This window comes from Heterocephalus glaber, unplaced genomic scaffold (genome assembly GCF_053883595.1).
Source record: "Heterocephalus glaber isolate CG9 unplaced genomic scaffold, H.glaber_assembly_v1.0 deba00001546, whole genome shotgun sequence".
In the NCBI taxonomy this organism is placed as follows: Eukaryota; Metazoa; Chordata; class Mammalia; order Rodentia; family Bathyergidae; genus Heterocephalus; species Heterocephalus glaber.
In genome coordinates, this window is record NW_028258339.1 from 3,328,994 (window position 1) to 3,356,670 (window position 27,677).

Consider the following 27,677-nt stretch of genomic DNA (forward strand, 5'->3'; position numbering starts at 1 on the left):
TTGTTGTTTTGTTTTGGTACCAGGGATCAAACTCAGGACCTTGTGCTTGTGAGGCAGGCAGTGGAACCACTGAGCTAAATCCCCAGCTGTTGTTGTTCTTTTGAAATACAGGGTCTCACTAAGTCACTAAGTGGCCTAGATTGAAACAGAACTTGTGCTCCTCCTTCCTTAGCCTCTCAGAATCCCGGGATTACAGGCATGCCTCACCATGGTGGGCTTATGTTTATCTTAAATACAGACAGATACATAAATAATTAGAGATAGTTGTGTATACATGGATTAATATCCATACATAAATTTTCTAGCTTCTAGGTTGAAATCCAACTGACCAACTGGGAGAAAATATATGCAACATATATTATAGTAAAATGTAACAAAAAATATTGAAAAAGTCTTCAAACATGGTAAGATGTTCATTCTAACTCATAAGAGAAACTCATATTAAAACTATTAAAAAAAGGACCTGAGTTTGATCTCTGGTACCAAAAAAAAAAAAAGCAAACAAACCTACTAAAAAGCCAGGCATTGTAGCACATGCCTATAATCTTAGCATTGGGAAGGCCAAGGCAGGAGGATATCCTAGATGCCAGCCTGGGCTACATTCTGAGTTCAAGGCCAGCCTGAACTGCATAGTGAGATACTATCTCAAAGAAACCAAAAATCAAAAACCAACCAAGGAACAAAAAAACCTATTAGGGATGGGGTATAGCTTATCTGGTAGAGCACTTGCTTAGCATTCATGAGGCTCTAGGTTCATCCCTGGCATGGCAAACCGGAAAAAAAGAGAGAGAGAGAAAAAAAAGACTACACTAAGAGTGGATAACAAAATTGTGATATATCCACACTATGGTATTCTAATCATCAATAAAAGAAAAAAAATGCTGATACACAACTTGGATGAATCTCAAAAGCATGATGCTGAATGACCATCTCATCCCGTTTGTATGAAATTCTACAAAATATAAATACAATCTGTGAGGTAGGAAGTCAGTCAGGCCCTTCCCTGGGATGGGAGGCAGGGGAGGAAGGAAGGACAGGGCAGACAAGCTTTTGGAAATGATCAAAGGTTCTTTTGATTGTGATGATGATTACAAGTTTGCATGAATTTTTCAAAACGCACTGAGTTGTACCCTTAAAATTGGTGCTTTTAGATGTAGAAATAAGTAATGTATCTCAGTAAGCTTCATTAAATTACTAAAGAAATAAAAAAGATCCCTAGCTAAAACTATTTTCCCACAGCAGAGAAATCATATCATTTTTATGGAAAATAAAACAATAAAACTAGAGAGATACTATTTATTACTTTCAGATCGGGGAGCCAAAAGGGTCATAATGCATTTTAGTATTTATTTGTTGTGTATGTATGTATGTGTATGTGTGTGCGCGCGCGCGTGCGCGTGTGCGTGGTTGCGATTGCTGGTTGTTGAACCCAGGCCTGGAGTGATAAGTGCCATTGAGCAGCCCCAGCCTTTTTTTTTTTGTTTTTTCTAATTCAATGTCGGCCCGGGGGTTTAGCTCAGTGGTTCCAGCACCGGCCTCGCAAGCGCAAGGTCCCGAGTTCGATCCCCTGCACGAAAAAAGAAAAAAAAAGTGAATCTAATTCAATGTTATTTTTTCCTGTCAGGTATTTTAAATTTATTGGTGGCTAGGTCCTTTACCTAACATTATGTACAGGATCATGTTAATAAAAATCACTGTCAAATCTTGAAAGGGGGGGCGGGGTCAAAGGCTTCACTCGAGGCGGTATTCCCCTGTGGGGTCGCCCGGAGGAGGGCGGGAACAAGACCAGAACAAAGCTTCCGTTTTCATTTCTATGGTTATTAAATCAACCGTTTTCATTAAAGGAGAAGCGTGGAAGGGTGATTTTTCTGTCGGCAAACACTTCCCTAGCAACGAGTTCACCCAGGAGACGGGGATGCCATAATGTCCAACAACAATAGGTAGTCTATACAAGCTCAAAAGACATATCAAATGACTTACAGCCTGGGAAAATATTACATTACAATTTACCTGACATGTCAGTTTTGTTCTTTTCTCTCCGTCTCTAAAATGCCGAACTTTTGTATTAGGTTCCTCCCCCTCCATTCCTGGCCATTGGTTCGGTCCAACTTTAATACTAACTGGAAGCACCAGCTGCGTCTGCGCAGAAAGCTGAGGGGGGGGGAGGGGGGAGGAACATGGCGCAAGCTCTGTCTGAAGAGGAGTTTCAGCGGATGCAGGTGCTGCTTACCTTGGGGTAGAGCACCGCGCTAGGCAACTGGGAGTGGGATAGGGAGAGGTCGTACCACTGTCTCTGAGAAGCGGTTGGGGTGGACCTTGAGTCTGAAGGGCTGGTTTAGAGAATGGAAACTGAAGCTCAGAGTGGTGAGACTACTGGGCTCCGATATAATATTTGTGTTCTGAAGGTTGGATTCTGTTTGCCTTGTAGGCGGGGGAGAGCGTCCTTGAGTAGGCGATGTCTTACTCAGACCTGAGGGGAAGAGACTTGGGCTCGAGTGTGGGGGTATACCATCGGTTGGTGATGATAACGTTGGGCTCTAAAGGAAGGAGATCCTGACAGGGCGAAACCATTTTGTCTGGAGAGGAAGGAAGCGGGAGTTTGCGTCATGGTTGGGGGGGGGGAACCTTTGAGAGGGCAATACCATTATCCAGTGGGAGGTGGGATGTTTATGAGAGGTAGCACTATGCCAAGGAACTGGGGAAAGACCCCCCGGATGTGTTCATGGGAGGTAGAGAGCCTGTGCCACGGGTGGTAGGGGATCCTAAGAGGGGGCGGTACCATTGGATGATTAGGGTTGATCGCATTAGGCCAAGAAGGCCCTGAATGGGTGATACCATTACTCCCTTATTGTGGGGAGGACCAGAGGAAGTAAATGATACCTTAGAGCTGCGTGGAAGGGAGATCACTGGACTTTTGGGAGATACTCTGACCACTTGATTCCTTTCTTGGGACTCTCAGACTGTGTGAAATATAACATTGTATCATGAGTAGGACTTTCTTGAGAGTTCCTCTCTGTGGGGAGACTTTGAAAGGGAGAAATGCTGAGTCCCAGGGGTGGAAGGGAGGAACTGAGATCATTGGGTCCTGAATGAGGATGCTATTCGGGGATGCTTAGTAAGAGTAATCAAGCTGGCCCATGCAAGGACTTTCACTTGAGAGGCCCTGAAGGGTGTAGGGTCATTCCATTGGATCATGATTGGTGAGATCTTGTGAGAGGTGGAGAGGGGGCTTGAGTAAGAAAGATTGATTCCACTTGGTCATGTGTGAGAGAAAACCACTGGGTTCTTTTGGGGAAGGATTTCAGGGGGTAGAGGAAAGGGTGTTCCAGTTGGATTAGGACTTAAACGAGACCAGTCACTGGGTCCTGGGGAGGACAGGGGAAAGACCTCGAGCAGACCACCCGAGGGAGAGAAGTGGAGGCTAGTACTTTGAGAGGGAGAGAAAGGTCCTGGTGAGGTAGGTGACAGTGAGTGGGTCTAAGATAAACTAGCCTCAGGGCTCACCTGGGCTGGTAGAGAGAAGTGTGCTGTTTGGAATGGCCCATATTTCACTTTCCCTTGATTCTTGAAGGGTGTCTAGACATGTTTTGTGAATTGTGAGAGTAGCAGAGCTCTAAGAGGCATCCTAGTGCAATGGAAGTTGGGGAGAATACCAGACACTCTTCCTTTGGGAAAGAGGTAGGAAGGCAGTCTTCTGTTGCATGCCTTCCGGGGCTTCTAATCTTGTTAGGACAGTGTTCAGTGTGTGAAGAGGTCAGCCAGGATGAGGAGGAGGAACTTCATTCCGTGGGTAAGGAGAATTATGGGATGAATGTGAATAACTGGGTCAGCGCTCTGCCATGGTCTGATGGCTTGAGTGAAGAGTAGATTGGAAAGTGGGGAGATGAAGTGGTGAGGCTGGCCAGGGTTATAAATGGAGCTGGAGAAGGTGGGCCAGGGGCTTGGGTCCTGGCAGCTCATTTAGGATGTAGTATGCACAGATGATAAGGAGTGCCTGAGAAGACACATGGAGGATGGCCATCTAGTCCATAGGGCTTAGAGACATGCTACCCTCATGGTTGAGCATAGGAGTGCTTACCTGACCAATTCTCTTCCCTTCTCTGCTTCCCCCAAAGGCTCAGCTCCTGGAACTCCGGACGAACAACTACCAGCTTTCAGATGAACTACGCAAGAGTGGTGTTGGTGAGCCAAGGGGGTCTCATTATATGGGAGTGGGTTTGTGGGACAGAGGCCAAGGTTTTACTTCAGAGACTTGGCAGGAAGACCCTTCAGTTCCTTGCCACTGCCTGAGGCTGAGATTCCCTGCTTTCCCCGTACTAGAACTTGCCAGTCTTCGACAGAAGGTCGCCTACCTGGATAAGGAGTTCAGTAAAGCTCAGAAGGTACTTCCCTCCACTCACCCATCCATCTGCTCCTTGATCCCCCCTACTCGTCTGACTCATTTATTACTCAGTGAGCACCTACAGTGACCAGACTTAATGTTATGTGCTGTTTTAATGGAATCATTTAAAGAGTTCTTGGCCAGGTGTGATGGTGCACAGCTGTAATTCTAGCACTCAGGAGGAGGATCAAAGCGAGTTCAAGGCCAGCATGAACTACATAGTGATACCCTGTCTCGGGGGGAAAAAAAAAGAATTCTTATGGAAGTCTCTTATTTTGTTAATTTTACCTAATTCTGCTTACTTTATTTTATTTTATATTTTTGAGACAGGGTCTCGCTATGTAGTTCAGGCTGGCCTTGAAACTCACCATATAGCCCAGGGTAGCCTCAAACTCCTGGCAATCCTCCTGCTTCAGCCTCCCTAGTGCTGGGATCACAGGCCTGTGCCAGCATGCTCAGCAACTGTTAATTTTAATTTACTCTTAATTCATTCTAATTTTAGTTACTCATTCTCATATACTGACTTTCCCCCCCCTTTTTTTCTCATTTTTAATTTTCATATACTGACTTTTAATTAAATAGTCAAATCTATCAGTAAACTGACTTACCTCTGCCTCTCATCCTCAAATCACATTCCTTCCTTGTGCTTCAACCTTCCATCCCTTTTCTGGTCCTGTTACTGAAATGAGACTAAATCGTCTCAGTTCCTCCAAAAATTAGATAGAATATAATCTATTATGGCCCCTTGAGACATTCAAGGTCCTTATTTGTCTCTTATCTTCACTATCCTGTTCCCATATGTATCACAGTGTGGTATCTGCTAGATAGATATTTGTTGGATGAAGGAATACAGAATGCAGAAAATCTGGCAGTCAGGAAACAGGGCTTCTGTTTGTGAAGTTGTTGATTCCACAAACCTGGCTATGTCCTTGGCTGCCTAGCAAGTGAGCAGCAGTTTCCATGTTGCATGGGATTAGTTGTGTTTGGATAGATGTAGCAATGAATCCACAATTTCAGGGGTTTAGAGATTCAGCCTATAAAGGGTTAAACACTAAGACCACCTCCCTGAAGCCTCAGAGAGTAGAGGAAAGGATAATTTCTGTGTGCTGTGAAGTTGAGGCAGGATTCTCATTCACTCACTCATTCCATCATTCCTGTGCTCCAAATTGTCATGGAAGTACTGAAGTTGCATTTGCTTCAGTAGCACTTTTGTCATCATTGTCTTTCCTTAGCAATTACCACAATTGTCTCCATACCCTACTTTGAGAGTCCATCTCTGTTTACTTTAGCTCTTTTCCCACCCCTCCCTTTAGGCACTGAGCAAGAGCAAGAAAGCTCAGGTAAGGGGGCCTATGGTATGTAAATGTCTTAGTGGGGATGTTTCTATGGTGGGGTCTCCTTGTATTGGCCTTTCTTTCTCTGTGTGTGCCCTTGCATCCATGACTTCCTCACTGCCATGTGTTTCTGTCTGTGTCTTTGTCTTCTTGTGTTTGTCTCATACTTTTGCCTCTCTGTGTATCTTTCTCCCTTTATCTCTCTTTATCCTTCTCTGAGTCTCTGTCTTCCTGTTCTTTTTTTGTTGTTGTTACCGGGGATCGAACTTGAGACCTTGTGCTTGCAAGGCAGGTGGCGGAACCACTAAGCTATATCCCTGGCCCTCCAAATTTTCAAAAATTTTTTTTGATACTGGGACTCAAACTCAGGATCTTGTGCTTGTGAGGCAGGTGGCAGAACCACTAAGCTAAATCTCTGGCCAGGAGGCTTACTGTGTTTTCAGCACTTGACATGACCGGAGATTTAATTTTACCAACACCGAAGAGTCTAAACCCTTCTCATTCATGGAGCTCTTAGGAGCTTAGAGTTCCCCTCAGACACAGCCACTGGGATGGGAACTCAGGTCCGCCCAGAGATTGTAGTCAGCATGGGGGAGACTTTGGTGTCACAGAGGGGTGTGTGTGTGTGTGTTTGTGTGTGTGTGGGCCCAGGTGGCCTGAGGTTCCATGTAATGCAGGGGGGACGGATTCCCGCTTTTGCTTTGTCCTTTTTTGTTTTTGTTTTGTTTTTGAGACAGGGTCTCATATGTAGCCCATGCTGGCCTTGAACTCACCGAGATCCTCCTGTCTCAGCCTCCCTAATGCTGGGATGACCAGCATGTGCCACTATGCCTGGCTGCTTTGATTTTTGAAGGGTCCCAGAGCCCACAGGCCTTTGCACCCTGGCTTCCACTGGCTCATTTTCCCGTGGGTTGCCAGGCTTGGCTCGGGTGCACCGCGGGCTTCCTGGTTTTTTTGACTTCTATCCCTAATCTTCTCTTTGTCTCTCCCCAACCTGTTCCTATCTCTGTCATCATTTTTGTTTTCTGTGTTTTGTTTCTTTCATTCTCCAATTCCTTGTTTCTCTCTCCCCTATTCCTCTTGCTCTTCCTAACTCATTTCTTTCCCTCCTCTTCTATCTGTTCTATTCTTTCCTTGTTGATTTTTCTCTGTTCTTGTGTTCCTGTGTGTTTTTTCTTCTTCCCTCCTGTTCCCTCTCTTCTTCCCCATCTTGCTCCCATTCTCCATCTTTCTCTACTTCTCTTCTCGCCTGTGATTATCTTCTCATCTTTCCCCTCCTACCCCCTCCTCTCTATGTCTCCCTCTACACTTTCTCTCTACTTCCCCTTGCTTCTGCCTTCCCCTCTCTGTCTCATTTTATTCCTTCTGGTGTGTTTTCTCTCCCTGTGTGCTTTATTCTCTGTACCCTGTGCTCTCTCCTCCCTGTGTCATTTTCTCCCTCTCTTTGTCCTACCTCCCCATCTTTTCTGCTTGTGTTGGAGTCCTAACCCATGTCTGCCACTATAGGAAGTTGAGGTACTGCTGAGTGAAAATGAGATGCTTCAGGCAAAGCTGCACAGCCAGGAAGAAGACTTCCGTTTGCAGAACAGCACACTTATGGCCGAATTCAGCAAGGTGCTGGTGCCTGGGATAGATGAAGGAGGAGTGGGAATGGGGGGATGCTGCTTTCATGTGTGTGAGGTTGGGTCTAACTGGGGGATTAGGGGAATACCTATGGGACATGTGCTGCAGCGGGCTGTTTATATCATTGAAAGCTCTAAAAGGCTGGCCATCACTGATCTAGGCTGAAGTTGACTACAGCAGAGAGGATGATCGGACAGGGTCTGGCTCTGTGCTACTGTCCGTGGTGCTGAAACATGTGCTGGACTGCTGCTAGGGGACAGTGATTTGACAGATGGGGCCATTCACTGTGGTGGGATTAGAAGATTTTAAGCCTTGAGGTTGACTGGTTCCTGGCCAGAGCATTCCTTTTCTTTAGAGTTTCAAATTTTCATATGTATAATTTGGGGCTGGTGCTATGAAGTCCCAAGGCCTTGGGGGGTTTTAGGGAAAGTACTTACATTTAATATGGGATGGAAAAATGTTTAAGCTGCTTCCCTTTTCTCTTTCTTCCTTTCATTTTACATGAACCTAGGGTTCTACTTCTTCCAGATAATTCATCCTGAATTGGCTAATTCTATCTCCTCCCTGATTTTAGTGTTCTGGCTCTTTCTAAACCTATTGAACAGTTAGAAACATCTTTTTGTTCTTTTATCTATTTTCTGTATCCATGGTTAATAAATTTCTAAGTTTTTAGTGTTTTAAGGAAAACAAAAATCCTCTGGCTGCAGAAATGGCATTTCAAAGGCTCTGCCTAAGAATATAATACATAAGACCTTTTAAAAAAAGCAGTAAGATCGCTTCTCGGCCTTTTGGCTAAGATCAAATGTAAAAAAAGCAGTAAGAGGGCTGGGCATTTAGCTCAGTGGTGCTGCCACCTGCCTCACAAGTGCAAGGCCCTGAGTTCAATCCCTGGTACACACACAAAAAAAAAAAGAAGAAGGAGGAGGAGGAGGAAGAAAAAACACAGTAAGACAATCTTTAAGCAGGTACAATACCAGGAGAGGCAGTTTAGCAAGCAGTAGTTCTGAGCAGGGACTCAGGAGCCAGAAGGTCTAGATTAAAATCTTGGCTGTACCTTTTACTTACTGTAACCTTGAGCAAGTCACTTAACTTGCCTGTTTCTTGGTTCCCAAATGTCTAAAATAGAAATGATAGCCAGCTGTGGTGGTGCACACCTGTAATCCCAGCATTCAGGAGGCTGAGGCAGAAGGACTGCCATGAGTTCGAGGCAAGCCTAGGCTACATAGTGAGTTCAAAGTCAGCCTGAACTATATAGTGAGATCCTGTTTCAAAAGAAAAATTATAGGGCCTGGGATTTAGCTCAATGGCACCGCGCCTGCCACACAAGCACAAGGTCCTGAGTTTGATCCCCAGTACCAAAAAAAAAATCATAAAATGGAAGTGATAATAATGACACCACCTGCTTCACAAGCTTTTATGAGGATTAGATGGGTAAATAGTCACTTATATCAGAGCCTTGCATGTAGTATTAAGTATGGAAGTATTAGCTACTGATATTTTCCTTTTGCTAATTTTCTTTCCTTTTTTTTCTTTTTTTTGGGGGTTTTTTGAGACAGGGTCTCACTATGTAGCTCAATCCTCCTGCTTCAGCCTCTGAAGTGCTGGGATTATAGATGTGCACCACCACACCTGGCTTAATTTTCTGTATAAAATATTTATTTCTTTTTTGATCTGGTGTCTTGCTGTATTACTCAGGCTGGTATCAAACTAATGTGCTCAAATGAGCTTCCCATTTTAATTTCCTAAGAAGGAATGCACCACTACATCCAACTTTTCCCGCTAAAATATTTTTTGACATTTTTTTTCAGTGTTTGGGATTAAACCCAGGGCCTTGTACATATTAGGCATGTGGTCTACCAGTGAGTTACATCCATAGCCCCTGGCTATCAAATTTTTTTTCTTTTGGTACTGGGGATCGAACTTGGGACCTTGCGCTGTGAGGCAGGCAGCAGAGCCACTGAGCTAAATCCCCGGCCCCATGGCTATCAAATTTTTTAAAAGTTCAGAAAGATGCTGGCATAGTGGCATATGCCTGTAATTCCAGCACTTAGGAGACTTAGGCAGGAAGATCACCACAAGTTCGAGGCCAGCCTTGACTACATAGTGATTTCAAGGCCAGCCTGAACTATAAAAACAAGACCCTGTCTCAACGCCCCCCCCTAAAAAAAAAAAGTTCAGAAAGGGCTGGGGGTGTAGCTCAGTGGTAGAGCACCTGCTTAGCATATGCAAGGCCCTGTGTTTGATAACCATCCACAACAACAACAGAAAAATCTATCCTTTGGTCCTGGCCTGCCTCAGCCTGCCACACCCTCACACCTGCTTAATTTTCACAGTCTCATTTGTGGTCTTCTCAGTTCTAGTTTTCTCTGTTGATCCAGTCCACAAAGGTTTTCTGAACCATAGCCTTACAAATCCTTTAAACAATTCCTTCTAGTGGGCTTCCTCACCCCACATTCCCAGTTCAGAGTCCTGGTGCTCACAACACCATTGGCCTCAGTGCCTCCCTTCTCACTGCTTCTTGCCTCCAGCCTCCTTGGTGTCATGTTTTTTGCTTGGGTGAGGCAGGGAAGGCATTCTTTGATAAAGCCAGCTCATGTTTCCCTGTCTCACCCTGGGCCAGGCAATTGACAGAGATAGAAACTACATAATCCTGTTCTTATTCATCCCAAACAATGGAAGTACTTACAGGGAGACCTGGGGTAAAAGCCTGCTTCCACTCCTTTTTCCCAAGATATTTCAGCTCAATTGCTCCTTCAGCAAATAGTTGCTGAGCATCTGCTCTGTGCTCTGTGTTCTAGAAAAACAGTTGCGAGCAGCACAGAATAGTCTCCAGTCTCAGGTAACTTATATTCTACAGGTGGGATGGAGAGAAGGATATAATATAGTAAACAAATAATAAAAACCAGGCCTGTGGTGCATGCTTGTAATCTCAGCTGCCTGGGAGGCTGAGGTGGGAAACTCATGAGATCAAGAACAGCCTGGGGAACTTAGTGAAACCTTGTCTCAAAGCAGCAAATAATAGAAATCTAGGATTTTTTTTTTTTTTTTTGGTACCGGGGATTGAACTTGGGTCTTTGCGCTTGTGAGGCAAGTGGCAGAACCACTGAGCTAAATCCCTGGCCCAAGCAGCAAATAATAGTAGTGACAATGAACGTTTATGTGGCATTTCCTATACCAATTCCTGTTTGAAGTGCTTTACATTATTCATTTAATCTTTGCAACAAGTCTGTGTTACATTTTTAGCATTCCTGTGTAACAGATGAAGAAAACTAAGTCCTAGGGAGATTTAAGCAGATTTTCCCAAGGTCATCTGGCTAGTAAATGGCACAGTAGAAATTCACATCCAGGCACCCTGTTTCAGAATTTGTGCTTGTGACTCTCCATGATAAAATAAAAGTTGTGATTAATGCTTGGTAAGAAATATAAGAACATAATGCTGTTATAAATACTAAAATTTATATATTGAGGAATGCTACTTTTTTTTTTTGGTTGTGCTGGAACCCAGAGCTTTTCACATGCTAGGCAAGCACTCTACCTCTGAGCTACACCTCAGCACAAGGATATTGCTTTAAAGGTTACATCAACTGGGGATTCCTATACACCTATAATCCTAGCACTTAGAAGACTGAAGCAAGACTGCAAGGAGTTTGAGGCCAGCTTGGGCTACCTAGTGAGTTCAGCCTGAACTACATAGTGAGACCCTGGCTCCAAAAAACTAAATATGACATCTGAGCAGAGCACTAAAAGATGCAAAGAAGATGCCAGTCATGTGAAGAACTGGATGGAAGAAATAATGTTGGTTGGTTGGTTGGTTAGTTTTTTGAGACAGGCTCTTGCTCTGTAGTTCTGACTGACCTTGAACTCACTATGTATCCCAGGCTGGCCTCAAATTCATGATGACTCCCCTGCCTCAACCTCCCAAATGCTGGGATTACAGGTGTCCCCACCTTCCCAGATTAGAAATAATTTTTTTTTATTTTTTGGTACCGGGGATTGAACTCAGGATCTTGAGCTTGTGAGGCAGGTGCAGGCTCCACTGAGCCAAATCCCTGGCCCTAGAAATAATGTTTGAGTAGAAAATATCCCAGGCAATAAAAATTCTCCGTGGACCTCAGTATTCTCATCTGAAAATTGGGACAAGAGATTATTTTAGGACTGCTGTGTGAACTATATTTGAGCAGGAGGTAAGCAGGGGGCTGGCATAGTTTTATTTGCATTACAAGACCAAGGGCGGGCAAAGCAGTAATTATAGGCAGTGCTGGGCCTGAAAATGTCTTAAAAGTTGTCTGTGGCACCTGTGCTGAGAAGGAGCTGCCCACAGACTGTAGGACAGTAGGATTCTCCATGGTGCTGACAACTTCCTGAGTCGTCAGGTCTGGGATTGCATCTGAGAGGTCTGGAGCAGGCAGGGCGAAAATTGTTTTCATCCTTTTGAACTCTGCCACTTAAGAGATTTATGAATTTGAAGTTGTTTAGCATCTCTGTGCCTCAGTGTCCTTATCTGTAAAGTGTGAGAACACCTATGTTATAGGGTCCTTATGGTAATTAAATGAATTGTAAATGGCATGGCCAAGTGCTATGAATATTTCAGCAAGTATTGTTCTGATTCACTGCTTCTCTGCTACCTCTCTCTGCTTAGCTCTGCAACCAGATTGAGCAGCTGGAGCAGGAGAATCAGCAACTGAAGGAAGGAGCTACTGGAGCAGGGGCCGTCCAAGCTGGCCCCCATGTGAATGGGGAGCTATTGAGACTGCAAGCAGAGAACACAGCCTTACAGAAGAATGTGGCAGGTGCATGGGATTTCAGGGCTTGAGTAGAGGATGGAAGGTTGTTTGTTGTCCTTTCAGGAGAAGGAGAAGGGCTTCAGAGTGAGGCTTGGCCTTGCCATGAACCAGTAAGTGGCCTTGGAGAAACCATTTCCTCTCTCTGAGCCAACCTGTACTCCCATGTATAATGTATAGAGCAATGTCTGCCACCTGAAAGATTTTGTTTGTTTGTTTGTTTTGGTACCGGAGATCGAACTCGGGTCCTTGCGCTTGCGCAGCAGGCGGCGAAACCACTGAGCTAAATCCCCGGCCCATGCCACCTGAAAGATGGTAGTAGAAAAAAGAAGTGTATCATTTTGCAGTTCATGGGCTGGTGCCCAACACATAATAGAGAGCAGTGGCATGATTGTTGTAAAGGACATATCCTCTAAATGGAGAAAGTGAATGAAGGAGTGGTGGGAAGATTCTGAGCCCAGAATGGGGCTGGGATGAAAGCTGAGAGACAGCTTGGTAGAGTGTGGAAAGGCCCTGATGTATGGACCTTTATGAGCAGCTGGGGCTTTTTTAATGGTGGTTGCTGGTTCTGTTACTGAGTGGAACACTTGGTAGAATGTGGGTGGGAGTTGGGAGGCCATTTAGGAGGGATTCAGCTGTAAGTAGGAGATAGAACATGGTAGACAAGATCTCAGAGGTTGATAAGGTTTAAAAGATTTGTGAAAGGCATGGGTAGGATTTGGGACAGGAGACCTGGCAGGTTGAAGGCTAGTTCCTCCTCTGAGGCATAGCTGGGAACTTCAGCAACTACCTCATCTACCTTACTTGCTTGTTCTATTCACCAGCCCTGCAGGAGCGCTATGGAAAAGAGGCTGTGAAGTTCTCAATTGTCAGTGAAGGCCAAGGGGACCCTGCAGGGAGCCTGGACCCCACTGTCCATACCCCCATGCCATTGGCAGAGGTAGAGCTGAAATGGGAAATGGAGAAAGAGGAAAAGAGATTGCTCTGGGAGCAGCTGCAAGGCTTGGAGGTAAACTTGGGTCTATTGAGGCTGGGATGCTGGGAGCCAGGCAGATGCCCTGGCTCTGCCTGTGGTCCCATGAAGATGTCTGTGACATCACCATCTTGTGGGCTGAAGAAAGGGATGAGGGAGGCGGGTCCTTGCTAACAACAGGCCCATGCATCATCTTCCCCTGCAGAGCTCAAAGCAGGCTGAAACGTCGAGGCTGCAGGAGGAACTTGCTAAGGTGCTTGTTTTTTTCTTGACAGAACAGAGGGGTGTTGTGCCTCCTCAGGGACTCAGTTTCATCATGTATGAAGTGGAGAGAGTCACACTTACATCTCAGAATTGCTTTCAATATGGAAAAGGCTAATACAGTTCCACTTTACCTTGTATATGGCAGACCCCAGCCCTTCCATCTCCTCCCAACTTAGCTCATTCATTCATGCAAGCAAGCATTTACAGACTCCTGGCTCTTATCTTAGAACTTGGAGGCTCAGTGATGGGACAGGCAGTCAGAATCCTGCCATCTAGGCCTTCCAGCCTAGCCATTCTATGAAGTGGCCATTAGCCACTGTTTTGGGGGGTACAAATGACTCACCTTTGGAATCTAAGTAGAGATAATATTATTGCTGCTGGTCAGTTGGGTAACCAAATTTCTCTGCCCTTCTGAGATTCAGTTTCTCCTTTGTAAAACTGGTAGTACTTACTTTTCAGGGCCATTTTGAAGATTCCACATGATAACATATGTAAATCTTGACTTCCAGGGAAGACTCAGTGAGAAATATTTGTGAATATAAAGTTTATTTTTATCTTTATTAGTACTATGATCATTGTTAATATTTGTCTGGACCCCTTCCTTCCTTACCCTTCCAGCTCTCTGAGAAACTCAAAAAGAAACAAGAAAGGTACATTTCTTTTTTCTAGGGGGTTTGGGGGCTTAGAAGAAGATGGACCTGTGGATCTGATTCATCTATGTCTGTCTTTCCATGTCCAGTTTTTGCCATCTGCAGTCAGAAAAGGAGGCACTATTTAATGACAGCAGGTAACTGCCTGCGTTGAAGGGACTAGTGGACACATGGGACTGTGCTCAGCAGAATTACCTGAAGACTACAGGGACTGAGCCTCTATGACTGAGACTGAAACATGCCCTGTGCACCCTGTCCCTGTCACTCCCAGGAACAAGATCGAGGAGTTGCAACAGCGGAAGGAAGCAGAACTCAAAGCCCAATTGGCTTGCACCCAGAAGCTACAGCAGGAACTTGAGGCTGCCAATCAAGTGAGCTTGGGCTGGGTCCCAAGATCCCCAGGATAGGGATGGGGCTGGAAGTCTGAGGAGATCTGAGGTCCATGGAGGCTGACTGGAGAGTTTGAGATTTCCTGTGGTGGAAATATAGGGACTGGATGGGTCTAGACCCTCCAGAATCTAGGAAAATGGAAGTTAAGAAGCTCTAAGGGCTCTAAGAGTTGGGATAGAAATCTGTATGAGTCAGACATCCTGTGGCTGAGAATTTGGGAGATTGATACAAGTTTCAAGTTTGTATCAATCTGAAACTTCCACTGGGTACTGAGACTAGGAATTAGGGTGACTATCAGCTCTCAGGGCTGAGTCTGGATAAAACTGAAACCTCTATGAGCTAGCTGGTGGTGAGCTGGGCCTGAGGAGCCCCAGTGATGAGGAACCGAATGATAAGTGGGGCGTTTTATTCTGAAACTTTATCTAGGAGCTGGAAACTAGTAAGTTGTATGACTTTGAGACTGCTAGGGTCTAGACTAAGAGTTTGTGTGGATCTAAGACTCTTGGGAGCTCAGGACATGGGGGTAGAGCTTGCAACCCCTGGTGGTTGAGGTTGAGTCTGGGTAAAGCTGTAATACTACCTGGGTGCTGACCACATCTGAGGTCTCTGGGGACTGGGTATGTCTAAGAATCCTAGGGCTCTCAAGCTGTAATCTGGGTAAGTGTAAGTCCTTTTTTGGGTGTTGGATAAGGGAGTTTGAGCCTCCGAGGAGCTTAGGTATGTCTGAGATGCTTAGAGACTGGGACAGAGGGGTAAATGTGTCTGAGACTCCTGTGGGTAAGGACTTAGAGTCTGGGTGTACCTGAGGTCTCTGATGGCTAGTCAAAGACTCACAGGTGCTGTGGACATATTGTTGAAGTGGTCAGAGAGGGAGTCTGTAAGGTTCTGTGCACTCCAGGGGAGGCTGAGGTCTCAAATGAACTCTCTTGACTTCCTGGTCCTTACAGAGTTTGGCAGAGCTAAGAGATCAGCGGCAGGGGGAGCGCCTGGAGCATGCAGCAGCTTTGCGGGCCCTACAGGATCAGGTATATTGTACTGGCTGGTCTCAGGAAGCTGAGGTTGAGGTTGGGGACCACCTGCATGGGTACTACTCGGCAAGTTCTCAGGGGTCTTACTTCTCCTAGTCCTGTTCTGTGTGTCTGTCTCTTTTCTTTCTTGGCTGTGAGTAGGTCCTGTCCCCCTGTACTGGACCCACTCTCACCTGTTGTGGGGGTGGGGCCAGGTGTCTATCCAGAGTGCAGATGCGCAGGAACAAGTGGAAGGGCTGTTGGCTGAGAATAATGCCTTGAGGACTAGCCTGGCTGCCCTGGAGCAGGTACAGGACACCTGGGAGCCCTTGCTGACCCTCCTCATTCCGTTGTCTCCCTCTTTGTGGTCCACACCTGGACAGGGTAACCTGGACTCCATGCTGTTCTTTGGCCTCTGTTTTTGTTTTTCTTCCTTGGCTTCCAGCTGCCTTCTTTCTGGCTATTCATCCCTGCTTCTTTAGCATTCTAGTTTCTCTCCAGTAAAGTGCATGTGTAATCTTTTGTTGTTGTTATGTTTTGTTTTGGGTTTGTTTTTTTGTTTTTTTGTTTTTTGTTTTTTTGGGGGTTTTTTGGTACTGGAGATCGAACTCGGGTCCTTGCGCTTGCAAGACAGGCGGTGGAACCACTGAGCTAAATCCCCGGCCCTGGTTTTTGGTTTTTTGAGGCAGGGTCTCCCTTTGTAGTTCACGCTGGCCCTGAACTCACAATGTTCCCCAGGCTGCCCTCAAACTCTGGGTGATCCTCCTGCCTCAGCCTCCTGCATGCTGGGATTATAGGCATGTGCCACCATGCCCAGTGCATGTGTAATCTTTTTTTTTTTTGGTACCAGGGATCGAACTCTGGACCTTGTGCTTTCCAGGCAGGTGCCGGAACCATTGAGCTAAATCCGTGGCCCCCTATCTCTATTTCTATGTAGCTAACTCCCAGATCAAGATATACAGCATTTTCATTACCCCAAAAGATCCCCTTACCCCTTCCAGCCAGTACTTCCCAGAAGTCACCGTTATTCTGACCTTTAACAACATAGTTTTTGTTTTGTTTTGTTTTTTTTGTTTTTTTTGGTACCAGGGATTGAACTCTGGTCCTTGAGCTTGGGAGGCAGTCTGCAGAACCACTGAGCTAAATCCCTGGCCCAACATAGATTTATTTTGCTTGTTCTTAAACTTCATATAACGCTCTCTGTCCCTGGCTTCTTTTTGATACCATTGTATCTGTGAAGTTTATCCACATATAGCATGGCTCTGCTCTTTTGTCACTGTGTAGAATTGTGTTGCACGAATATACCACATTTATTCATTTCCCTCACTATTTTTTCTGTCTTCCTACCTTTCTTCACACCTGTCTCCCGGGAACTGGGAGTCGTATGCCCTGTTGCCTGGGCCCTGGGGCCCTTTACATTCCATTTTCCATCACCATCGCCTTCTGCAGATCCAAACAGCAAAGACACAAGAACTGAATGTACTCCGGGAACAGACCACTGGGCTGACAGCTGAGTTACAGCAACGGCAGGCTGAGTACGAAGATCTTATGGGACAGAAAGATGACCTCAACTCCCAGCTCCAGGTGATACCTCTGACCCTGCCCTGTCTCACAGGTTTCCTAGTACTGGCTCAGTGGTGTCCCTATGTTGTTCAGTGGGAAGACTAGAGTTAGGAGGACCTAGATGCCAGTCTGGCCCCTAATTCTTATTAGTACATATATATCCTGGGAGAAGTCATTTCACTTCTCTGAGACCGAACCTCTTCAGTTAGAATAACCATTGATATTCCATATACTGGTTGAGTATCCTTTATCCAAAATGCTTGGGACCAGAAGTGTTTCAGATTTTTTAAGATTTTTGAATATTTGCATATACTTAATGAGATGTCTTGGGTAAGACCAAAGTCTAAACATGAAATTCTTTGTTTCATATACACACACAGCCTGAGGATATTTTATGTATATTTTTTGCAGTACTAGGAATTTTTTTGGTATTAGAGATCGAACTCAGGACCTTGCACTTGGGAGACAGGTGTCAGAACCACTGAGCTAAATCCCTGGCCCAGTACTAGGAATTTTTTACAGTACCAGAGCCTTCACATTAAGCTAATCCGTAGTGCCTTGCTGCCTTTTGAATTTTGAGACAGAGTCTCACTAAGTTGCTCAAGTTGAGCTCTAACTTGTGATCTTCCTGCCTCAACTTCCCTAAATGTACCTGTATTTTGACTATGAACTATCACAGTAAGTCAAGTGTGGAATTTTCCACTGTAGCATTATGTGGGTGCACAAAGTTACAAGCTTCGGATTGCAGATTTTCAGATCAGGGATGCTCAACCTGTAAAAAGCAAAGTAACAGTAGACTAAGTAAGCTAGAGATTTAGTTCTCTTTCATGTAAAACTCCAGGTATATTGCTCAGGGATAGAATGATGATTATCTAATAATCAGTGACCCAGGTTCTCTCTCCATTACTGTTCAGCCACTTTCAACCTAAGACTTATATCTTGGTATCTGGGATGGTTGCTCAAGCTGCTGTACCATCACTTTTGTATTCCATCTAGAAGGAACAAAAAAAGGGGTCAGGGAGAAGCATGCCCCTTTCCTTTAAGAGCATAAGCTAAGTTATGCCACCAATTCCCTATACAGAAATTAATCACACAGCCACACTTAAGGAGGAAGCCCAACTACAAATTCTATTGGTCTGCCTCGCAAGCATAAGGACCCGAGTTCGATCCCCAGTACCAAAAAAAAAAAAACCCAAAAAACAAAAAACAGATATAAAGAAATAAATTCTATTGGTAAGATGGGTGTGATGGCTCATGCCTGTAATCGGGAGGCTGAGGCAGGAGGATTGCCATGAGTTCAAGGCCAGCCTGAACTACATATTGAGACCCTGTCTCAAAAAAAAAAATTCTGTTGGTAAGGAAATAGGGAATAATGAATACTGGGAAGCAACTAACAGTCTCTGCCATTCCCATCCAGAGATTGAGATCATAATACATTGCCAGGGGAAAGGAAGTGGTCTACCAGAAGTGTTCTCATTTACTGGGGTTCTTTATCAAACTCATCCCCATCGTTCTGGCATTAGGAGTCACTACGAGCCAATAGTCGGTTGCTGGAACAACTTCAGGAAATAGGTCAGGAGAAGGAGCAGTTGACCCAGGAACTCCAGGAGGCTCGTAAGGTAAGGCCATGGGGAGGGAAGGGGGACTGGCCCAGTCCAGTGGGCTCAGGGCGGGTGATAGGGTATGGGAATGGGAAGGGGAGGAAAGTGACCAGTTCCATGGGGCAGGGAGAGAGTGGAGTCTGGCTAGTTCCTTGGGCATGAGGACAGTGTGGTGGGCCTTTCTGGTGTTAGGGAGGAGGTTGACTACTACCCTCCTGGCCCCCAGAGTGCTGAGAAGCGGAAGGCCATGCTAGATGAGCTAGCAATGGAAACACTGCAGGAGAAGTCTCAGCACAAGGAAGAGCTGGGCACAGTCCGACTCCGGCATGAGAAGGAGGTGCTAGGGGTGCGTGCCCGCTATGAGCGTGAGCTCCGAGAACTGCATGAGGACAAGAAACGACAGGAGGAGGAGCTCCGTGGGCAGATCCGGGAAGAGAAGGTGGGTGGGTAGATGGCAAATCCCTTTCTTCTCCTTAACCTGGGGACCACAGCTTTGCAGATGGGCCAGTGGGCCAATGAATGGCATGTATGAGGTACCCACTCCTCAGCCTGCCTGGCCTATGGTTGTATGTCCCCTCCAGGCCCGGACACGGGAGCTGGAAAATCTCCAGCAGACAGTAGAAGAACTTCAAGCTCAGGTGCATTCCATGGATGGAGCCAAGGGCTGGTTTGAACGTCGCTTGAAGGAAGCTGAGGTGAGGTGCCTGGTGAGGTGCAGAGCTGCTTATGTGGCATCCATGCCATGTCAAACCATGGAAGTAGAGGTAGTCGGGCCTGGAACTTTCTGAGATGTCTTGGACTTGAGCAGCCCTCTGGAAGAGACTAGGAGATAGCCAGCTGATAGTGCAGAACATCAGGTATGCAGGGCCCTCTGCCTTTGTGCAGGTTTGAAAAGGCACCCCTGCCTCCTAGAACTGTACTTCTGTCAGTAAGTTGTTGTGATACACTGATTTTATTTGAACAGGATATTACCATTTTCAAGCCAGGTGTGGTGGCGCATTCCTGTAATCCCAGCATTTGGGAGGCTGAGGTAGGAGGATCACTGAGAGTTCAAGGCCAGCCTGGACTACATAGCAAGACCCTGTCTCAAAAAACCAAAAAAAAAAAAAAAAGAGAGAGAGAGAGAGAATATCACCATTTTCTGGAAAACCCATTGGCATGTAGTGTTATGTTTTGTTAAATAAGTGAAAATGTAATTATAAATCTAGATCTCCCATGTGAATGGTGTAAGTTTGCAAGTGACTTTTCTGCATATTTCTGCCTAAGAGCATGTAGTGTTTCCTGCAAGTTCTTTTCTGTGTACCCAAAGGGCCCTGCTATAGTCCCTCACACCCTTTATTGGGCATGATGTCTTCTGGGGGGCCGTGGCCAACCCTGGGACATGTCTCATAGGAATCCTTGCAGCAGCAACAGCAGGAACAAGAGGAAACCCTTAAGCAATGCCGGGAACAGCATGCTGCTGAGCTGAAGGTGCCTCTCCTGTGACAGTGTTCCTCTCTTTGGGTACCAGTGGGCCCTCATGGGAGGACAGAGGGTTCCCAAGTTGTGGCCTGAGCTGCTCTATGCTTGGCAGGGCAAGGAGGAGGAGCTAAAGAGTGTGCGGGATCAGCTCCAGCAAGCCCAGGAGGAGCGAGATGACCATCTGAAGACCATCACCAGCCTGAAGCAGGTGAGTGGTCCCTCAGTAGCCCCCAGCATATCGCTAGGTCTCAGCATGCAGCATGGGACAAGGAGGGGGTACTCTGCAGGCAGTCATTCTGGCACCTGCCACACATGTCCTTTGTGTCCCACAGGAGGTAAAGGACACAGTGGATGGGCAGCGGATCCTGGAGAAGAAGGGCAGTGCTGGGGTAAGGATGGGAAGGTATCCAAGAACAGCCCCCTCCTGGCCTACACTCCTTCCCTTCCCTGTGGGTTCCCGAGGCCTTGGGCCCTTAACTTTGCCCTGTCTCCCCACAGCTCAAGGATCTCAAGCGGCAGCTGCACCTGGAGCGGAAACGGGCTGACAAACTGCAGGAGCGGCTGCAGGACATCCTCACTAACAGCAAGAGCCGCTCAGGTGAGGCGTGAGGACAGGCAGCGTGGGCTGTGGTGCAGGGCAGCCAGGGTCCCATAGGGCTCCTTGTACCTCCCTCGCCCTGCTCTTCAGCCTCCTTTGTCCCTCTTCAAGTCTAAGTGTGTTACCTGCTCTTTGCCTGTCTCATCTCTGTTTCTCTCTCTCTCTGCACAATCTATTTTTTCTTTCTGTGTCTCTATTTCATTTTTGCTGTGTCTCTTCTCTTATTTCTGTCTCTGCTCCTGTCTCATTGTGTTATTCTACCTCTGTCTCATTTTGTTCTTTCTCTCCTTCCTGTATATCTGCCTTAATCTCTTCCCTGTTTTCTTTTTTCTTTGCTTTGTTCTCTCTTTATTTATCTCCTTTTTTCTAACCGGCTTTTTCCTCTCTCCCTTTATCTCTTTCTGTCTTTATCCTCTCTTTCTCATTCTGTGTTCTGTCTCCCACTACTCCTACATACACACTCCTGTACCTCATCTGTTTCTAAATCTGTTGTGTCTGTTCTCTCATTCTATAAACCCCATGTTTAAGTCCAGGGTCTCTGATACAAAATCCCCTCAGTCACTGCCATCCAGGAGCTCACAGTGGAGCTAGAGAGATAGACTTCCATGCAGGCAGCAACCCTGCTGTTTTCATTATACAGCAAATTCAATGCATTGTACTTCTGCAAGTTAAAGCAGAGGACAGATGTGCATGCACACACACACACACACACACACACACACATACACATATACACATAAAGTTGCTGCTTCCCTTTTTTAGATTGAAGTGGCCTGCAGATATGCTGAAAGAAGTAAGATGCCAGTGATGGCTCTGGTGCATCTCTTAGGTCACAGACTCAAAGAAAACTTGTTCCTTTGTCCCCCCACTCAGGCTACCTGTGAAACCTCACTCAGCCATAACTCCACCCTTGTGGTGTCATCCCCTTCCTAATACACAGAAGCAGCTAGCTGAAAGAGCAACATGGTGTAGCAAAACTGGATATACCTCTCAAGTCAGTTTCTCTCTGCAGTACTCAGTCTCCTGAAGTAACTCTCTATAACAGGAATTTTGTTTCTATGTTCTTGCATGTTAATACAAAAAGCATGGAATAGATTAGAACCATGCATCATACATTGTCCTTGTCCATTAGATGGATCTGAGATCTAGGTGCAAGGATACAAGTATGTCTCCATTGTTTTGCTCTCTTCTGCTCTGACCATGTATTTCTCCAGTCTCTCTGTCATTTTCCCTGGCTTCCTGTCTCTGGAGTGTTCTCTTCACATGGGTGTTGCCCATGACCTCTCTACCTGTCTATCTTCCTTTCTTCAGATCCAGACCTGAGTGTTTATTTTACTTGAGGCACATGTGTTCCCTCATCACCCTCTTTCTTCCAGCCTCTTTCACTGGTTCACAGAGGCAGCTCCTTTTTCCATTTGTCTTTTTCTGTCCTTCTCTCTGCCTCTGCCTTTCCCCATGCCCAACTGTGTCTCTTTGCCTCTTTCCATTTATGTCAGATCTATTTCTGCTTCTTCCTGCCAGTTCTGCCTTGGGACCCAGGGAGATTGGGGTCAGGTTTCTCTTTTCTCCACTGCCCAGGCCTTGAGGAGCTGGTTCTCTCTGAAATGAATTCACCAAGCCGGACCCAGACAGGGGACAGCAGTAGCATCTCCTCCTTCAGCTACCGGGAGATCTTACGGGAGAAGGAGAGCTCAGCTGCGCCAGCCAGGGTAAGGGACAAGGAAGAGGCTGCAGCCCTACTTTTCCCATCCCAAACCTGGGACACGTCCTCTTTCCCTCAGTTGCAGCCATCTACTCAAGCCTAGCACAAGTATCCCTCCCCGCCCATACCAGGGATTAAACTCAGGACCTTTTGCTTGCAAGGCAGGCGCGGTGCCACTGAGCTAAATCCCCAGCCTAGCACAATATTTTCTTTCCTTTTTTTTCTTGTTGCTGGGTTTTAAACCTAGGGCCTCATGCATGCTTAGCATATATTCTACCACTGAGCTGCAGCTCTAGCTCATCAGAAGCATTTTTTTGTCAGCCTCTCCCCAAGCTCATCAATTTGGCTTCATATTGCTACATGGGGAACAGCGAATCATTCTCTCTCTGTGGCCCTATTTCATCGTCTGCAGGCTCATTCTCCCTTTCCTGGCACCTTCAAGTATGTGGCTTGTAGTAAGTACACCATCCATGTAGGAGGTCCCTTTCTCCAGCTTATCCTCATCACTCATTATTATTGCCATTTGTCATGACAGCTTCCTTGTCAGCCACTTTTATTTGGAAATAACGTTTTTAAATTATTCTATACATAGTATCGGTACATTGTAGAAAAAAATTAATTTTGATATTAGGAATTGAATCCAGGGCCTTTGCAATGAGCTATATCTCCAGTCCTTTTTTATTTTTTATTTTGAGACAGGGTCTTACTAAGTTGATAAATTACTCAAACTGGCTCAAACATATCATTCTCCTGCCTCAGCTTCCCAGAATTACAGGTATGCATCACCACATCCAGCTTATAGAAAAAAAATTTTAACTACAAACAAAGATTTAAAAAACTTAAATAGTCCAAAAAATCACATCCTCATTATTCAGAGGTCACCCTTATGAATACTTAGTTCAAGCCAAGTGCAGTAGCACATGCCTATAATCCCAGTCCTCAAGAGGTTGAGATTGAAGGATTAGTTGGCTTTTTTGGGGGGGCGGTAACCAGGAATCAAACTCAGGGCTTTGTGCTTGCCAAGTAGGTACTGCTCTGTGAGCTATATCCATGGCCCAAGACAGGAGGATTGCAGGTTAGAGGCCAGCCTGAAAAAAATAGCAAAACTGTGCCTCAAAAAAAAAAATCAAATGAAAGCCAAATATGGTGATGCAGTCTTGTAATTCCAGCCCACTGGAAAGCTGAGGCAGAAAGATCCCAAGTTCAATGTCAACCTAGGTAACTTAGTAACTTAATGAGACCTGTCTCAAAAAAATAAAAAGGGCTCAGGATGTGGCTAAGGGTAAAGGCCCTGGGTTTGAGTCCCAGTGACACAAAAATGAATGAATGAATGATGAATTATTTTAGGGCTGGGAGTATAGCTCAGTGGTAGGGCATTTACCTAACATTGCATAAGGCCCTGGGTTCCATCCCCAGCAACACACACACACGAGTAAAAGAAGGAAAGAAATTCATAGTTAACACATTCCCACTGGCTTGAACCACTGGTGGTACAAACGGATCTAATCACTTTTACTGGTCTTTTTACTAATTAAATTAATAAAGTGGTACCCAATGGGACAGTTATGCATGTACCACCAGTGGTTGAAGCCATACAAATTATGACCCCAACATGAACATGTTAATACCCTTACAAATCTCTTTTTAAAACATAAATGAGTAGGGCCAGGGATTTAGCTCAGTGGCACCAAACCTGCCTCGAAAGCGTACCGTCCTGAGTTCGATCCGCAGTACCACAAAAAAAAAAAGCAAACATAAATGAGTAATCCCAGCACTCAGGAGGCTGAGGCAGGAGGATCACTGTGAGTTCGAGGCCAGTCTGAACTGTATAGTGAGACCCTGTCTCCAAAAAAACCAAAAAAATTAAAACCTGAATGAGATTGAGTAATCTGTTTTTGTTTATCTGATCTCTCAATTTGGCAAATTTTCATCTCATCTAATACTTTGACCTTAATCAGATTTTTCTAATTGGTCCCAAAATGTCTTTTTTTCTAATTTTTTGGTTTTAATTTTTATCCAAAATGTCTTTTACCCTAACCCCTAAATATTTTTAATTGCTGCTTTTCTGAAAACCAGCATGCAATTTCAGACAACATGGTGTACCTGGTTGTTTTCTGTTCCTGTCTCTTCAGTGTGGTCACTTTTTTCCTTACACCAACTTGTGGAATAGAACAGCTCAGCTGACCTGCAGGAAGTGTCCAACCTTTTAGGTTTTTCTACTAGATTTTTTTACTGGCGTCCAATCATATAATTTTGCTTGTTCTGCTCTTACCTCCATTTTCTGTCAGCTAGAAATTAGATTTCATTTGCTACTGGAGCTTCCTTAATCCTGTCACCAAAGCTCTGATGTAGTTACTTACTCTCTACCTGACTTTAGGCCAAGGGGAGCACAGAGTCTCTAAGGCTGCCAGGACTGGCCACCAGCCCCGGCCACCAGCCCCAGCCACAGGACCCTGGCTCTCCTACCTTTCTCCAGCCCTTTTCTCCTGCCTGGGGTGGGCTGTGCTGAGCCAGGGGCTGGCCTCTTTCTCCTCTTTCCTGTAGTCCTTATCCAGCAGCCCTCAGGCCCAGCCCCCTCGGCCAGCAGAGCTGTCAGACGAGGAAGTGGCTGAGCTCTTTCAGCGCCTGGCAGAGACGCAGCAGGAGAAATGGATGCTGGAAGAGAAGGTGCATTCTGGGGCCCAGTACTCTGGAGGGCAGTGAGGTGGGGGTCTGGCTGGGTCCCTCCTCATGGGTAAATATGTGCAGTTGAAAGGCCTGAAGTGGGCTGGCCTATCTTGCAGGTAAAACACCTGGAGGTGAGCAGCGCCTCCATGGCAGAGGACCTTTGCCGGAAGAGTGCCATCATTGAGACCTATGTCATGGACAGCCGCATTGGTCAGTGCCCCCTCCCCAGCCCTCACCCCTGCTCCCGCCTTCACCTACCCTACCCCCTTGTATGCTGCTGTGCTGTGGTTTTTCTCCTCTTGGAACTCAAGAAAGCTACTGACAAGACCACAACCCCTGTAGGGAAGAGCAGAGGAGCTCTGTCTTTATCTCGCCTCCTCTTTCTCTCTGTGGCTCTGTCCTCTCTCCACTCTCCATTCTCTAGTGGGTTCCCTGGCCTTCTCCATCTCTTTTATTCCTCCTCCTCCTTTTCCCCTCTCCTCTTTCTCCCTCCCTCTGTCTTCTCCCTGTGTCTCTTTTCCTGCCTCTCTTTCATTCTCTCTCACTGGCTATATTGTTTTCTCTCTGTGTATTTTTTTTCCTTGTATCTTTATTCCTTTTGGGGTCCTATCACTTCTCCTTGCCCCTCTCTTCCTCTCCTACCCATCTTCCATATTATTTTCCCTTTTCTCTCTCCTCCCTGTTCTTATCTCTTTTGTGCCTTTCTTTGAAACCTCCTCACAGATTTTTCTTTATTAACCTGAACAATATCCACTGACATGTGCTGAGGATTTACTGTGTGCTGTGTGCTTTGTATGCAGTCAGTCATATGCATTTTTCAGCCATATGAGCTAGGTATTGTCCCTATTTCTCAGGACTGTATGGCTATTAAGGGATAGAGCTGAGTTTCACATGTTGAAGCCTGCACCTCCTACATAACATGGCTTCTCTCCTTCCCTCTCTCCTGCTCTTTGTTTCCCTCTTTTCTCTTCTGGCTCTGCCCATCTCTCCTCTGGCTCTGCCGAGGGGGTGGTGCTCAGCCTGGGCCCTTGCAGATGTGTCTGTGGCAGCAGGCCACACAGACCGCAGTGGGCTGGGCAGCGTCCTGAGAGACCTAGTGAAGCCCGGCGATGAGAACCTTCGGGAGATGAACAAGAAGCTGCAGAACATGCTGGAGGAACAGCTCACCAAGAATATGCACTTGCATAAGGCGAGTGTGGCCTACCAGCCTACCCATCTGTCCATGCAGCCACCTTCCCCCCAAGCCACACAGCCTATGGGTCATCTGCCAGTCCCCCAGTCTGTTTTGTCTACTTTTGTCCACCTGGTTACTCCCCCATCTGTTTGTCTACCACCCTTCCATTCTCTCATCTTCCATCTTCCATTCAGCTTATTATCAGTTTGGTGTTTTACTCTTCCCTTTTCCTTGTACCCATTCACTCGTCCATTTATACATGAAATCACCCAACCATCTACCCATTCGTCCATCTACCCACCCTACTATATACCCATCAAGTCTCCCCCAGGTCTTCTACCCATTTCCTGATCTACCATTCTCTCTTAGCTGCTCATCAGTCACCCTTTGACCATTTATTCACCCATCCTGTGCCCTGTCTGCCTACCTGTTGTCCTCCCTCTGTTCTCTGCACAGTTCATTTATGCACCTATTTGCCTGCCATAGACCTATGTGTCCATCCACACATCTGTTTGTCCACTCTGCCACCCAAATACTCCCCTTTCTCGGGGAGTCATAAAGGAGTCAGCCCCAGCTCCTGCCTTGGAGAAGCAAGCTCACATTTAATGAAGAGAAGGTAGCAAGGGTGGCCATAACAGGTGACCCAGCCCATCTCCTTAGCTTCAGAGACTCCCCATGCAGCCTTGAAACTTCTGTGTGCCCAACCCTTTGTTGGGGCTTCTGTGAGCTTCTCTGAGTACCTTCCTGTCCCAGGCCAGACCCCAGTGGGCATTGACTAGTAGGCTGAGGAGAAGATCACAGGTGGCACACAGGTTTGGTGAGGGAGCTGCCTCTGCTCTCTATTCTGACCCCTGATGGCTTGTTTGTTTCTTAGGACATGGAAGTTCTGTCCCAGGAAATTGTTCGGCTCAGCAAGGAGTTCGTGGGGTCTCCTGACCCTGACCTAGAGCCAAGAGAAACCAACTAGAGATCTACAGGCTGCACCCACTCCCCCCACCATGCCATTCCCTCAGGCTGTGGTGGGAGAATGGGCTGACACCAAAGTGTAGTAGTTTGGGAGGCTAAATATTAAAGGGGCAAAAGGCCTGGTAGCTGGTGTCAATGGCCCCATCTTAGGACAGAGGCCCTTTGGGGAGTAGGCATCCAAAAGGAAGGGGCACGGATTTCTCTCTCTGCTCAGCCCTGGTTCCCAGGCTCTTCTGCCTTCATCTCTGCATGAGCTCTCTCCCAGAGACCAACTCTTTTTTAATTTTATTTTTTAATTTATGTCTGGAAGCCTGGCTACTCTGCATTTGGGATTGGGGATGTTGGGTGGGGGCATGGTCTGTGTTCAGCATTCTAGCATCATATGTATGTGTGTGTGTGTTTAAAAGCTGTGCAGCCAAAATACCATCTGGCCAGACAGGCCCACTCACTGACTGTCTGCTCTCATTCTTTCCAATGAAGAGGGATGTGCTAGGGCTGGCGAGGTCCATTGGAATGGGAAGGTCTCTGACTGCAACTTTCCT

General features: G+C 46.2%; 1 protein-coding gene across 12 annotated transcripts; it reads left to right on the top strand.

Annotated features, from left to right (window-relative positions):
* Positions 1-2,143: 2,143 nt before the first annotated feature.
* On the top strand, positions 2,144-27,584 carry Gripap1 (GRIP1 associated protein 1). 12 transcript variants are annotated; one of them, XM_087189735.1, is made up of 27 exons: positions 2,144-2,364; positions 4,116-4,182; positions 4,321-4,382; positions 5,695-5,721; positions 7,222-7,329; positions 11,978-12,128; positions 12,944-13,128; positions 13,298-13,345; positions 13,975-14,006; positions 14,096-14,143; positions 14,278-14,377; positions 15,344-15,421; positions 15,619-15,711; positions 16,853-16,987; positions 18,490-18,585; positions 18,794-19,006; positions 19,149-19,262; positions 19,960-20,037; positions 20,141-20,236; positions 20,361-20,417; positions 20,527-20,626; positions 22,205-22,335; positions 22,650-22,769; positions 24,873-24,995; positions 25,112-25,205; positions 26,015-26,184; positions 27,044-27,584. In XM_087189735.1, the coding sequence occupies exons 5-27, from the start codon at positions 7,252-7,254 to the stop codon at positions 27,134-27,136; spliced, it is 2,433 nt and encodes an 810-aa protein (XP_087045861.1). In that variant the 5' UTR covers positions 2,144-2,364; positions 4,116-4,182; positions 4,321-4,382; positions 5,695-5,721; positions 7,222-7,251; the 3' UTR covers positions 27,137-27,584. The 12 variants fall into 12 exon arrangements, with proteins under 12 accessions (XP_087045861.1, XP_021105621.1, XP_021105622.1 ...); XM_021249962.2 differs by having other exon boundaries at positions 2,144-2,219; XM_021249963.2 differs by having other exon boundaries at positions 2,144-2,219; positions 26,030-26,184.
* The last annotated feature ends 93 nt before the right edge of the window (positions 27,585-27,677 follow it).

Coding starts and splice junctions, on each gene's coding strand:
- Gripap1 (XM_021249962.2), top strand. CDS start 2,178: ATGGCGCAAGCTCTGTCTGAAGAGGAGTTTCAGCGGATGCAG. Junction 13,129..13,297: donor AGCAGCTGCAAGGCTTGGAG/GTAAACTTGGGT, acceptor CTTCCCCTGCAG/AGCTCAAAGCAGGCTGAAAC. Junction 14,378..15,343: donor AACTTGAGGCTGCCAATCAA/GTGAGCTTGGGC, acceptor TGGTCCTTACAG/AGTTTGGCAGAGCTAAGAGA.